The following is a 13,803-nucleotide window of genomic DNA, read 5'->3' on the forward strand; positions in this document are numbered from 1 at the left end:
GAGACCCTGACACCCCCTCCTCCTGCATCCAGCTCCCTTGGGTGGGGGGGGAGAAAGACCCCGACACCCCCTCCTCCTCTGCCCGACACCCTTAGGTGGGGGAAGAGGTGCAGAGACAGCCCTGGCACACGCTATCCTCCTGCACTCTGCTCCCTTGGGTGGTGGTTGGGAAAACAGATCCCGACACCCCCTCCTCCTGCACCCAGCTCCCTTGGGTCTGGGGGGGGAAGACAGACAGACCCTGACAACCCCTCCTCCTGCGCCCGGCTCCCTTGGGTCTAGGAGGGAAGAGAGACAAATCCCAAAACCCCCTCCTCCTGCGCCCGGCTCCCTTGGGTGGTGGTGGGGAAGACAGACCCCAACACTCCCTCCTCCTGCGCCCAGCTCCATTGGGTCTAGGGGGGGGAGACAGACAGACCCCGAAACCCCCTCCTCCTGCGCCCGGCTCCCTTGGGTGGTGGTGGGGAAGACAGATCCCGACACCCCCTCCTCCTGCACCCAGCTCCCTTGGGTAATAATTGGAGATATACCAAACTCCTAGAACTGGAAGAGACCTTGAAAGGTCATTGAGTCCAGCCCCCTGCCTTCACTAGCAGGACCAATTTTTGCCCCAGATCCCTAAGTGGCCCCTTCAAGGATTGAACTCACAACCCTGGGTTTAGCAGGCCAATGCTCACTAGGTGGGGAAGAGAGACAGACCCTAACACCCCCTCCTCCTGCGCCCGGCTCCCTTGGGTCTAGGAGGGAAGAGAGACAGACCCCGAAACCCCCTCCTCCTGCGCCTGGCTCCCTTGGGTGGTGGTGGGGAAGACAGATCCCGACACCCCCTCCTCCTGCGCCTGGCTCCCTTGGGTGGTGGTGGGGAAGACAGATCCCGACACCCCCTCCTCCTGCGCCTGGCTCCCTTGGGTGGTGGTGGGGAAGACAGATCCCGACACCCCCTCCTCCTGCGCGCAGCTCCCTTGGGTCTAGGGGGGAAGAGAGACAGACCCCGACACTCCCTCCTCCTGCGCCCGGCTCCCGTGGATGGCGGTGCTGAGGAGAGGGGGAGAGACAGCCCCAGCTCCCGGGGCGAAGCAGCCCTCACAGCCCCCCAGCCCCGTACCTGTGCCAGCTCCCCCCGAGCCTGCGGGCACCTCCCCGTCCATCTCGCCAGCGGTCATGTGAGCCCGGGATCCCAGCGGCCTCCCTCCCCTTCCTCCTCAGCGCCCGCCCGTCTGAGGGGGCGGAGCGGGGGCGGGAGAGTCCGACTCCGCCTGCCCTGGGTCGGGCTGAGGGGAGGTGTCCGGGGCTGCTGGGCCTTGTAGGCTGAGTAGTGAAGGGGCACGGGGGATTGGGGGGGTCCCCAGGCAGGGACGGGGCCCAGAGGGGGGAGATAGGGACACCCATACCACGGCTTTCTGATGCAACACCATTATGCTGTGTGGTCCTGCCACAACACAACATTGTGATGTTCTGACAGGAGCACATCACATCCAGACATCACTGTATTCCAGCTAAATGCCATCCTATCACAACGTGACAATGGCCCTGGTTTAGCAAAGCACTTAACACACACACTTAAATTTCATGGCTTCATGATAATGTTGGGACCCATCAGCTTTCTCACCATCAACCTTGTTAAATTAAAAAATACTAGAACAGGTGGTAATCTCTGTCTGCTGACTGAGGGTCTTGGAGTACTGTAAAAGCAGTTACATTTTAATATTGATTCATAATAAATAAGACATCATAAAATGTAGAAAAAACATTATGTAGGTGACCAGTCCAACAACCAGTTACCTGACAGCGACAGACTTTGCTAGAAGGTAGAACCAACATTGTACTGGAAACCAGAAGGGGATACTACACCTCTACCCCAATATAACGCTGTCCTCAGGAGCAAAAAAATCTTACTATGTTATAGGTGAAACCGTGTTATATCAAACTTCCTTTGATCCGCCAAAGTGCGCGGCCCCACCCCCCCAGAGCGCTGCTTTACCGCGTAATATCCGAATTCATGTTATATCAGGTTGCGTTATATTGGGGTAGAGGTGTATAAAGTGGTTGCTCTACAGAATAGCTACTGGAGATATAAACTTCCTTGCAGATATCACCACACATACTCTGAGAAACAAATTAAGCCGACAAATAAGTTGGTATCAATAATTAATTTAAAAGTTCAGCCCCTTCAGTGCTGTCGGTACCTGTAATTGATGTCAAAGTGGGGCTAAATTTCTTACCTCAATAGCCCTGCCCTTTGAGAGACTGCAGGAAAACTTTTGGTTTTTGTTGCTGTTGCGGAGTCTAAATTTGTGTTAATGGCACGGAAGTTTTGTTACTGTCTGATCACACAATCAGAAAGTTCCCCCAATGTCCCTAAAATTCAACATTTTCAATAAAACGTTTTACTTTCTAGCCACTATAAACCTATGATGCATGTCAACTTCTATGCAACACCACTATAAACAACAAACTGAAATAAATATCTAATGTCTTTTCCAAAGGTATTGGGAAAATATTGTATCAATAGTTATATAGTTTTCATTCTAACAGAGGCATGAGATACAAATACAGTAGAGACTGTTTGTATGCTTCATGCATCATAAAGCATACAAACATGAGAAACTTGTCATACAGATGTATTTTGTAAAGGTACATCAGATGAGGATTTCAGACATGCATAACTCCATCTTATTTTACTAATAGCTCTTTCTCAATCTGGAACTATATGGCTGATTCTAGTATAAATAAATAAGACATATTGCATAATGGTCTTTGTGAAAACACATCCAAGAAAGCGGAGGGAATGTAAAATTTAACATTTATGAATTCTGTATATATATATATATATATATAGTATAGTATTTTATATATATATATAAAATATAGTCTTGTGTGGTGAAAAAAACTTCCCTGGAACCTAACCCCCTCATTTACATTATTTCTTATGGGGAAATTGGATTCGCTTAACATTATTTCACTTAAAGTCGCATTTTTCAGGAACATAACTACAACATTAAGTCAGGCATTATTATACACCAAGTCAGCTAGATTAGAGAGGAGTTAGAGTGACATCTTGTGACTAGTTTGCAAAATAACAAATCTGGATTTCCTGACTTTTCCCCCTCAAGTTTCTTCTCCTAAATGTCACTTTAAAATTGAGAAGATATCCACAATCAACTCTAAGACCCATGTTCACATCCTGACTTATATATGCCACTCTGAATACATCATACTGTGTCACAAACTTCAAATGATACTTCACATTTTTTTTCCTTTGGCCTTACTCCTGAAGAGTTCCTACCAGAATTTACATGGCTTCTTGCCAGGTAATGCATCCATAAGTAATAGGTGGGCTTGCTCAGAAAATAATTTGCCAATCACCTCTGTAGGAAATGTGGGAATTAAAGGGGCAACACACTGAAATTTAAAACCCAATATTGTTACAAATGACACTTAAAGAGCACGGAAAAGAGCTTAGAGAAAAATTATTTTTCTCTAGTTTTCCAGTTTTATGTTATGACTTTGACTGCACTTTACATAGAATTATATTCAGTGTTTCTCCTAATTAGTCATTTCATCAGACAGTGTCCTGGCTTGTGGCAGAGGAGATATTTTTAAAGGGGTGAAAATGTGAATGATTATAAAATCACAAAAATTGGCACAGCAACTGATGTAGTCACCTGAAATGACTTTTGTAATATTTACAAAATGACTAGATTTCAAGCTGACGATGTCCTTCTAAATAGTTTTGAGGCAGTCACTATCTCTCATTGCATCAGCAAATGGCACCTTCAGCCACTCCTTATCCAGGCACCAGTAACAGAGAAAACAGTTCTGTGTCCCGTTTCTACTGCTTCTAATGAGGCGGTGATTCCCCCATGTCCCAGTACTCAGGGCCATCCATCTAAGGCTTCACTGCACATGGGGCCCCATGTGAACAGCACATCATCCCATACTTTATTTAGGCTGCAAAGAGTCCTGTGGCACCTTATAGACTAACAGATGTTTTGGGGCATGAGCTTTACTGGGTGAATACCCACTTCGTCGGATGCAAGGCTTATTTAGGCTGTGGCTAGATTGCAGATGGTGCCCTAAAGCTTCATTGCTCTGTATCCCAGACCCTAGCCCCTTTCAGGTGCGACACTGGGACGGGGACTCCCTGGAGGTGAGCAAGTCCGTACCCCTTTTCCCAAGGTCCCTGCCCCAGACAGAAAACAGAGTTTAATCGTAACCCTGGTACACCAGGGTCACTTCGCGCTCATATTTTGCCTCTAGTGTCATGGCGGTCACACGTCCCCTGTTCCCAGCGCCTGGAAACCTCCTTCAGAAGTGCTCTTCCGACCACGTGAAAGAGAGCGAGCGCTGATGTGGCGGCCCTTGTTGGACCGTACCATCCTGAACGTGACCCCTTCTTACTGGGGGTTCAAACAGTCTTTCTAATTTTACGGCCGCATATTATTCTCCCTTCGATTGGCGTTGGTAGCGTCCACGCATTGGACAAGTCCATTACACAACATTTGTAGGCGTACCAGGGATATATTATCCTAGTGTTACACCGTTTTCTCACTTTGCCCCCTTGTCTTAAATATGCTGCGGTATCTGATACCCAGGGTGCGTTTTATTTTTAATCTATACAGAGAGGGATATTTGGTCTCTCTCCCTTTCCACCTCCCAAGATGGTTCAGTCAGGCCTCACCTAGGGCCACCATGTTGGACTAAACCAAACGGGTGTATGAAAAAAGGGAGACGTGGTTTTGATGGGAGGTAGGGATTGAAGTCGCGACTGGCGCTGTAGGGAGCAGGAGGGAGAAGCGGGCCGGGTGATTACAGAGCGTGTGGCGAAAGGAAGGTGCTGGGTGGAAAATCACCCACCCTCCCCACGCACTAGGAGTTGGTGTGTTCTGCTTCGCCATGCCCGCCGGGTCTCGCGCACATGGCCCAGCAGTAGGAGGCTCCCCTCCCCCCGGCCTTTCCCCGGAGAGCCTGACTGAGCGCGGCCGGCCCAGCAGCGACCCCCTCCCCATGCAGGAGACGGAGGAGAGCCTGGCGCCCGCGGCGGCCGGAGCCGAGGGGTCCGGGGACGAGCCCGAGCAGCCGGACGGGCCCCCCCAGCGGGAGGAAGAGTCTTCGCCGCCGCCATCGCCGCCCGGCTCCCAGGAGGAGCAGCCGGCGCCGCCATCGCCCACTTCGCAGGAAACGCCGCCATCGCCCACTTCGCAGGAGACGCCGCCATCGCCCACTTCGCAGGAGTCGCCGCCATCGCCCACTTGGCGGGAGGAGCCGCCCGCTGCCGAGGAGGAGGAGGACGGCGGCGGCGGCGTGAGCCAGGCGGAGCCGCCCGGCCAGCAGACCCCGCAGGAGAAGGCGGAGGGCGAGGAGCGGGAGGAGGCCGAGCCCGCGGAGGAGCCCGAGGACGACATCTCCTTCAGCGACCCCGAGGACTTCGTGGACGACATCAGCGAGGAAGGTGCGGAGGCCGGGGCTGCGTGGCTGGGCCGCCGGGGGCCTCGGCCTGCTCAGGCCGGGCCTGGCCTCCAGGCGCGGGGGGTGGGCCTGGGCCTCCCGAGGCAGCCGGAGCAGCGCAGAACTGGACAGGCGGGAAGGGGCGAGCTGCAGGGCGCGCGGAGCTTTCAGAGGCCGGGGCCTTGGGTGCCTGCCCGGGCCGCGGTGCGGGGGCGTAGAGTCCGCAAGCTAGGCCGTGCCGCGCTGCGCTGGCCCCTGCATTCCCGTCCTCCCCGGCGCCGTGTGAGGGAGGCCGGCGCCCGTGTCCTGCCCGAGCTCTCGCTCGTGGGCGGCCCGAGGGGAATCGCTAGGCCCGGCTCGCCGAGCGCTCCCTTTGCTGAGAAGAGCAAGGCTGGGGCACCACTGCAGCGGCGCCATAGGGGCCGTGTATCCTGGTCCCCTTGCTGCCGAGCCGCTGGGAGTGCGGGGGAGGCTCAGTGTCCTCAAGACCCCGGGCTCTCCCCCCACCCCCCGCCAGCTGGTCTGATTGCACCGGGGGGAGGGAGTGAGTACAGCTCGAGCTGATGCTATCACAAGCCCCTATGATCTGCTGCGCGGTGTGTAGTGATACTTGGCATTCGCACCGGGGGTCCCAGAGCAGGCGTCTCTTACATCCAGCACATGCCAGCCAGGCTGTTAGTATGTGGTGTTTCTAGTACAGCAGCATATTCACAATCCCCTTCAGGAGAGGGTGCTCACTTCGTTATACATACAAATGCACAGTGGGGATAGAGTCTCTATCATGACGGGCTCACAATGTTAGCAGGTGGCTTCTGTACATGTGTGAGCAGTAGAGATCCTCTTCTGTATTAGTACAATGTATTAGTACTGCTGTATTTCGAGTACACAAACAAGAAGCATGCTAAAGAAGTGTTTTTATTATCATATAAAACCTATTAAACCAAACCTCTTAAGTACCTTTCATATTAATGTACCATAAAATACTTGGTAAACTTAATTGCCTTTTATTCTTAAACCCACTAACATTTGTAAGTATCTGCATATTTGCCAGCTAAGGACAATGAAGTCATTCACTTGATCCTTCCCAGATCTCATCCTTTAGTTATTTTGGATTATCTAGCACAGGAATTTTCAGACTAGCCTGTCAACACCAGTAATTGGTGGACCCCTCCTCAAAGTCTACGGAGTGAAAAGTTTTGAGATGGGTGGGGAAGGGTCATTGCATCAGGGAGTGGATAGGATTGCTCTTATGTGATCTTCAGAATGCAATAGCTGAAGAGTAATTTTTTTAGTACTAGTGAATCCAAGTTGTGTGGCTATGTGGAAAATATAGTTGAATGCTATCCTGTGTAATTATCTAGAGATGCATATAATTTGTTGTGTTGTGGTCAGGGGTGGGGGGTGGAGAAACAACTCTCAAACCATGTCTTTACTATAGTGAGACCTTGGTAAACCAGCTAAACTTGCACGCAGTGGAATCTTGTAAGCAATATTGTGCTGTACCTGTATTTACTGTATTGAAACAGACAGACATTATGAGAGCCTATAATTAGTAAGTGCAGTGTCTGATTTGCATATAAATTAAATAAGAAAATCAGTTATTTCCACTAGTAAACTATACATTTATGGTGTGTGTATATTGCAGGGCAGTGAGATGTTACTTTACTACATTAGAACAGTTAAACTCTAAAACTGTACAAAAATTGCTTTAGACTAAGAAACTTATTTGTATGTTTGTTTGTTTTTTCTAAACTTGTGCAGTAGTTAAAGCAGACAGTGAAAACAGCTTGGTTAGATTTTTTTTAACCCCATCTTGGGAGATGCCCCTTAGGTATGTCTACACTGCAATTAGACATCCTTGGCTGGTCGTGCAGGCTAAGGGGCTGTTTAGTCGGGATGTAGACATTACTGCTGGAGCCTGGGTTCTAGGATCCTGCGAGGTAGTTAAACAGCCCCTTAGCCCAAACCCTGTGAGCCTGAGTCAACTGCTGTGAGTTTTTAAACTGTGGAGTATACATACCCTGTGCTGAGTTTGGAATGACTATGTTAATTTTTATCTTCATTCCATTCCAGAACCAGGTAGGCTCTCCCTTCCCACTTCATTATTTAAGGGTTAAACTCTTCCTGGTGTTTAGGTAATGTCATATAAGTAACCTGGATACAGGATTTTAATCTAATTCTTGCTAGTTGGCCAGGTAGCCTGGCGCTTCCATCTTTGCTCACTGCTTCTTGAACTGTTCTCCCTTTCCCTTGATGATCTGTTTTTTGAAGGAAAAAGGAAGTAATATGTCCATCTCAGTCATTGAACTAAGAATAATCTTGTGCTTGCTTTCCAATGGCTTTACACCTTTTTTCTGTAATATCTTTAGTCCCAACCCTCTCCACTCTGATCCACTGACTCTTCACTGATTGTGACTGTGCTGGTAAGTTAATTCCTTTTACTTTGCAGTGGACCAAATCCTCTGCTATGTCAGGTATCTTGGGGGAGGGGGTTCCTAATGGCTTCCTAATGTCTGCATATCCTCCCTAGTTTAGATCAGCTGGTAATGGTCCCCAAGGGAACATCTGTCACTTGAAGATTCCAGGAGCACTGCACCACCTCCCTGCCTGACATGATTGTCTGCACTGTAGGGTGGAGTATACATGCTGGCTATACTAGCCCTATAAGCTATTGCTAGCTAGGAGCCGCATGAGGGGAGCAGGCCAAGGAACCTGGTCTGGTAGGTCTTTCCTGCAGTGCAACCCTAATTCAATCCAGGTAAAGCTGTGTTTATGTGTATATAGTACAGCAGGGAGAATCTACTGAAAACAAGTTTAAATATGCATTACTCAGTCTATCTAGGTGTCTGGGAACTTGATTATGCAAAAGACTTTAAGACATTCAGAAATCTTAACTGTGAGATTTCCTTATACAGTCAGTGGTTCTGTCTGATCATAAACATTTCTTCTCAGTGGAGTTTCTCTTCTTTGGCCTTTGGTCTGTCACTTCTTGTTGGGAAATGCTTCCATTTCTATCTGTTATATATATGAAAATCTTTTTAATTCTTGCTAAGGCAAGGAAAAATACTGTAAAATAACATATTGATGTTTGATTAAAATTCATCCTCTCTGGTTAGCTGTCATGTCCCTGCAGAGATTTCAAAATTCCTTCTTTCACTCTGGGGCCTGAGGTGTCTATTGCATATACAAACTAAACTACCAACACCTAAATCCCAGACGAGTGATTACACTTCCATGTCTTTCATGTATTTTGCTGTCTTGGCTACTAGGAGAATGGTATTGCAAACTCTGGATGTGCATCCTGAGAGCCCTGTATGCACTAGAAAATTAATTAGTTTCTGACAGTAGTCATCTGCATCAGTTTGTCCTGAACTAAGAGGTAATGTGAACTAGGTGAACCTATTTTCAACACCACTGCAGAAAATGTGATTTGAGAGTCAGTGGAGGATGATCTTGCTAAAACTGATTTAACTACCACTGAGTGAAATCAACTGGCCCATCGTAGGGGACCTGTTGCTGATCGCCATTGTCAGCAATACAGTAGGCCACTTTCTTAATGTAAATGCAACCTTAAAAGCAAGTAGCAATCAAACTGGTGATGGTGGTGTTTAGGAGTGCTAGTCATGGACCAAGACCCCACTGTACTATGCATTGCACAAACACAACAAAAAGATGGTCACTGCCCCAGACCTCTATGTGAGGAGGAATTAACTGATAAGCATGCTTCTGTGTCAGCTGTGGGCTATCAGCAGGATAAGACCACATAAATAAATTTTGCTTGATCTTTTCCTAGTAAGTTAAAGATCCTAAAGGCCTACCATGTAGTGACTTGACAAGAGACTTGTGAACACTGACAAGAAGCGAAACAGTACATCACAACGCTAATATGTTCTCTTACATGCTGCCTCAGAAATTCATTGAGTCACAGGATTAAGCTCTGAGAAATTCGCTACACAATGCCGAGTGTGATGCCATTGCCCATGGTCACTCTAATTAATACAATGCACAGTCTACTAAGGACTGTTGTGTCTCTGGGGTGGCACCACAGGCAATGCCAGGTAGGGTCAGTGTGTGCACCCCTTCTCATGTCAGTGGAAATTGGAGAGTGCACGGTGTCCTGGGATGCTTTTGTTCATTCTGGTGACATGGCTGAAAAGCATGCAGTGCCACTTTTGGATATGGTGAGTGACTGAAGGGAGGTTAGGTCTGTGAGATTGTGACATCTTGCACAAAGTCAAACCATTTTTATTTTATTTTTTTATTTTTATTTTTTTTTAAACTCAGGATTAGGTACTGACAGCCCATATAGAATGCCTCTAGCGGCTCCAAGGCTGCTTGTAGCAGGGTCCAGGTTTCTGACATGTATAGCAATATGGGTAGCAGGCATATTTGAGAGATCCTGAAATTTGTTAAATATATAATCTGTCATTTTTAAATAGGTACTATCAACTTGACTGTAGTTGGTTTCAACATTTAGAAATAGCATAGGTGAACTACATTAAAACTGTGATTCCTCCTAGCAATTTATGGTTTTACAGTTGTGTGTATTTTGAATGTTTCTTTCCTCTGTTTTTAAAATCCCAACACAAACAGGAGAAACTGACTATGCAGCAGAAACAGTGACATAGACTATGCATACTGCTGTCAAGTGTGCAAAGACAACAAAATAGAAAAGGGGAGGTGGAGTTGCTCGCTAACCTTTCCTCACTTATCCTAGTTGTTACTTGTATAGTAGATCATTTTTTGAAAAAATAAAAATAAAAAAATAAAAAATTAAGGTTACCTATTTTAATGTTGTCTAATCTCCCCAGGTTCCACTGGAGGACCTCTGCAGGGTCTCAGGGTTGTTTTGTGACCTCTGACCCCTGAATTGTAGGGGACATGTGTCTAATCTTTTAACAAATCCATTCTTTATCCAAAATTAGTGGTGTTTGACTTGTTCAAAAAATAACTAGATAAGTTCCTGGAGGATAGGTCCATCGATGGCTGTTAGCCAGGATGGGCAGGGATGAAAAACCGTGCTCTGAAGTGCCCCTAGCTTCTCTTTGCCAGAAGATGGGAATGGGCAAGAGGGGATCAATCACTTGATCATTACCTGTTTTGTTCATTCCCTCTGAAGCACCTGGCATTGGCCACTGTTGGAAGACAGGATACTGGGATGGATGGACGAATTGTATGGTGGTTCTTATGTTCTTGTTACCACATGACATTTTGATTTAAAAAAACCCCAAAAAACTAGAATGATATAAAATTATCATGGCGCACATTAAATGGATTAAAAACTGACTGCTAGATTGCAAAATGTTGTTATAAAGGGGGAATCCTCATCAAGTGAGGGGTTTTTTTTTGTTTTGTTTTTCCCCAGCGGGGTCCCACAGGGATCAGTTTTTGGCCTTATGCTATTTACAATTTTATCAGTGATGTGGAAGAAAACATAAATTCATCAGTGATGAAGTGTGCAGAAGACACACAAATTGGGGAGTGGTAAATAGTGAAGAAGACAGTGCTCTGAATCTGGTGACATCTGGATCACTTGATAAACTGGGCGCAAGCAAATAATGTGCATTTTAATACAGTTAAATGTAAATGGTATACAGCTAGGATCAAAGAATATAGGCCATACTTACAGGATGGGGGACTCTGTCCTGGGAAGAAATGACTGAAAAGGATTTGAGGGCTGTGGGGCATAATCAACTGAACATGAGCTCCCAATGTGACACTGTTACTCCTGAGGGAATTCTGTGCCAATAAAATAAAATTTCTGGGCACGATATTTTAAAATTCTACAAATGTTGTCAATACATAAATGTGGAGGCTCCAGCATGGCAGTGGAGGAGCACAGGCCACTGGCTGCATGGAGGTGGGAGATCACCCTGCTGCACCTGACCCTAATGTAGCACAAGGGATGAGCCTGCCCCTCCATTCCAGGTGCAGGCAGGCAGGCTTAGCCCAGCAGGACTCAAATGTCGGGGGGATCCAGGTGTGGGATGAGATGATTCTGTATGGGGAAATCTGGGTGAAGGCAGTTCAGTAGGGCATCCAGACACACTCATTGAGGGGAGTTCTGGGTGCAGGTGGTTAGGGCTCATTGGGGGCAGGGGTCTAGGCATGGGAGGAGGGGGCTTCTCAGGAGGGGTCCAGGTGCTGGGGGGAGTGGGGATCCAGATGTAGTTGCTTGGGATTCCAGATGCGGGGGGTTCATCGGGGTGGTCCAGGTGCAGGGGGAGTTTGGGTTTGATGGGCCTGCTTAACGGGATCCCCAGCAGCAGCTGCTGCCGCCAAGAGAATGCCACATGCTGGGCTCCCACATCCCTTCTCTTCCACATCCCATCGCCCTGCCCCACTGCAGGCCCTCACTTTTGTACAGATAACAGGATGGCTCCCAGCACACAGAAAGGGAGCATGACTGGCACTAGGACCCAGGAGGTGGCATCCAGCTGCAGAGCTGAGCTGCACATTCCTTCAGCTGGGTAGCTCTGCGCTCACAGAAATGGCGGGAGCAGTGGCACGTGACCCCACATGATTCTTCCCCCCCCATGCCTTGCCTTTATTTGGGGGGCAATTTCTCCCCCCAAAAAAACTATGCGCATGGGCATCACTAGCCCTTCCCCTGACTCTGTGTGTCTTTCCTTTGCTTCCCCATCATGTTCTGTGGGGAAGTAAAGAAATTCTGCTGAGGGACACGAATTCTGCGTGAACACAGTGGTGCAGAATTCCCCCAGGACTGCACTGTGGTCAAAAAGAGTTAATGTGATCCTGGAATGGATAAACAGGAATGTCAAGTAGGACTAGAAAGGTTATTTTATCTCTGTATTTGGCACTGGTGTGACTGCTGCAGGGGTACTGTCTGGTTCAGGTGCCCACAATTCAAGAAGGATGTGGATAAATTGGCGAGAAAAGCCACAAAAATGATTAATGAATAAGACAATATGCCTTTTAGTGATTTAACTTTTTGAGTCTAATTTAACAAAGGGAAGGTTAAGGGGTTGCTTGGTTGGTCTATAAGTATCTATATGTGGAACAAATATTTAATAATGGGCTCTTCAATCTAACAGAGAAAGAAAGCTATAATATCCAGTGGTGGTAAATTGAAGCTAGACAAATTCAGATTGAAAACATTGTGTACATTTTTGACAGGGAGGGTACTTTACTATTGGAACAATTTACCAAGGGTCATGGTGGATTCTCCATCACTAGTGAATTTTGAATCCAGATTGGATGTTTTTCAAAAAGATATGCTTTAGGAATTATTTTGGGGTAGTTCTGTGTCCTGTATTATACATGATCACAATGGTCCCTTTTGGCCTTGGAATCTGAGTTTATAGACTTCTTGCATCATAAAGAAAAAAAAACCCTTGCATTTAGCACCCCAGTATTATTATAATGAAGGGTAGATAACACAGTTTGCCAAAAACTGTATAGTAACTGTCAGTCCTGGTAATGTTATGCATAAACCTGAACAGTTTGGAACAAACTATAGCAGGCTTAACAGACAACTTAATTGTATATTCACTGAATTAAAAATAACACAAGGCCTAATTTTCTGTTTTCTGATTGGTTGAAATTGAGTAAGCATTTATCAATGCCAGATATTTCCCAACACTGTCCTCTTTTCTTTGCCAGTTTCAGCCTCTGGGTAAATAATTGAAAAATTCTGATCACGTCAGTTACTAGACAACTGGCAAAAACTGGTGGTTAAAGCTCTAAGCACTGCCAACACTTTGTAACATTTTCTGGTATTTAAGTGTTTTCATGGTGCTTATTAAATCTTCCTGATCTCTGAATGCTGTCTACACAGTCTGACTCTCCAGACTGCATCTTTAAATTGCATTTCAAAAGTGAAATGACACCTATCTCTTCTGTATGAGCTATATTTTTTAGTGTTTTTTGCAATGATTCATCTTTTTTTGGAAATTATAGGCATAAATTGATTGAATTCAGATAATCATTTGAGTATGTGAAGGAACCAGGATTGTCAGAATTATTTCTGCTCTGCAGTTGTTTCCAGATCTCCTTTTCCTGCCCCTATTTAGCCTTTTCATCAATAGACTTTGTTCCGCTCAGTCAGATAGGTAGCATAACTAGAACCCTTGGTAAAACTGAAGGAGATATTTTTCAGTCTTATAGTGTAACGAGGTAATGGCATGCACTGTTTATAAATCTTGGGCTTTGCTAGATAAAGCAGATATAAAGTTGGCACTTAGTCCTTGTTTCTATACATGTCCGGGTGATGTCATTTTGATTAATGGATCTGATGTCAGTGCGTGTCTTAATACTGATGTTGGGGATTAGTTTAGAGTCTGTCAATTTCTTATCTTGGGGGGGCTGTCACTAGACACTCCTAGAATTAGAGAT

At 46.6% G+C, this 13,803-nt stretch overlaps 2 protein-coding genes across 11 annotated transcripts in view; one reads left to right on the forward strand and one right to left on the reverse strand.

The window, feature by feature from the left end:
* The window catches only part of SNX8 (sorting nexin 8), a 34,645-nt gene extending 29,932 nt beyond the window's left edge, over positions 1-4,713 (reverse strand). For 6 of the 10 annotated variants that reach the window (XM_044980618.1, XM_044980615.1, XM_044980619.1 and 3 more), the window contains exon 1: positions 1,106-1,339. In XM_044980618.1, the coding sequence (XP_044836553.1) occupies positions 1,106-1,163 (58 nt within the window). In that variant the 5' untranslated portion in view covers positions 1,164-1,339. Of the gene's footprint in view, positions 1-1,105; positions 1,340-1,391; positions 1,415-4,249 lie in introns of those variants that run through there. The other 4 variants (XM_044980625.1, XM_044980622.1, XM_044980623.1 and 1 more) reach the window with 4 other exon arrangements.
* Positions 4,714-4,742: 29 nt separating this feature from the next.
* EIF3B (eukaryotic translation initiation factor 3 subunit B) overlaps positions 4,743-13,803 on the forward strand; it is a 33,484-nt gene continuing 24,423 nt past the window's right edge. The window contains exon 1 of the mRNA XM_044980614.1: positions 4,743-5,452. Within this exon, the coding sequence (XP_044836549.1) occupies positions 4,897-5,452 (556 nt within the window). The 5' untranslated portion in view covers positions 4,743-4,896. The remainder of the gene's footprint in view (positions 5,453-13,803) is intronic.

This window comes from Mauremys mutica, chromosome 11 (assembly GCF_020497125.1).
Source record: "Mauremys mutica isolate MM-2020 ecotype Southern chromosome 11, ASM2049712v1, whole genome shotgun sequence".
NCBI lineage: Eukaryota > Metazoa > Chordata > Testudines > Geoemydidae > Mauremys > Mauremys mutica.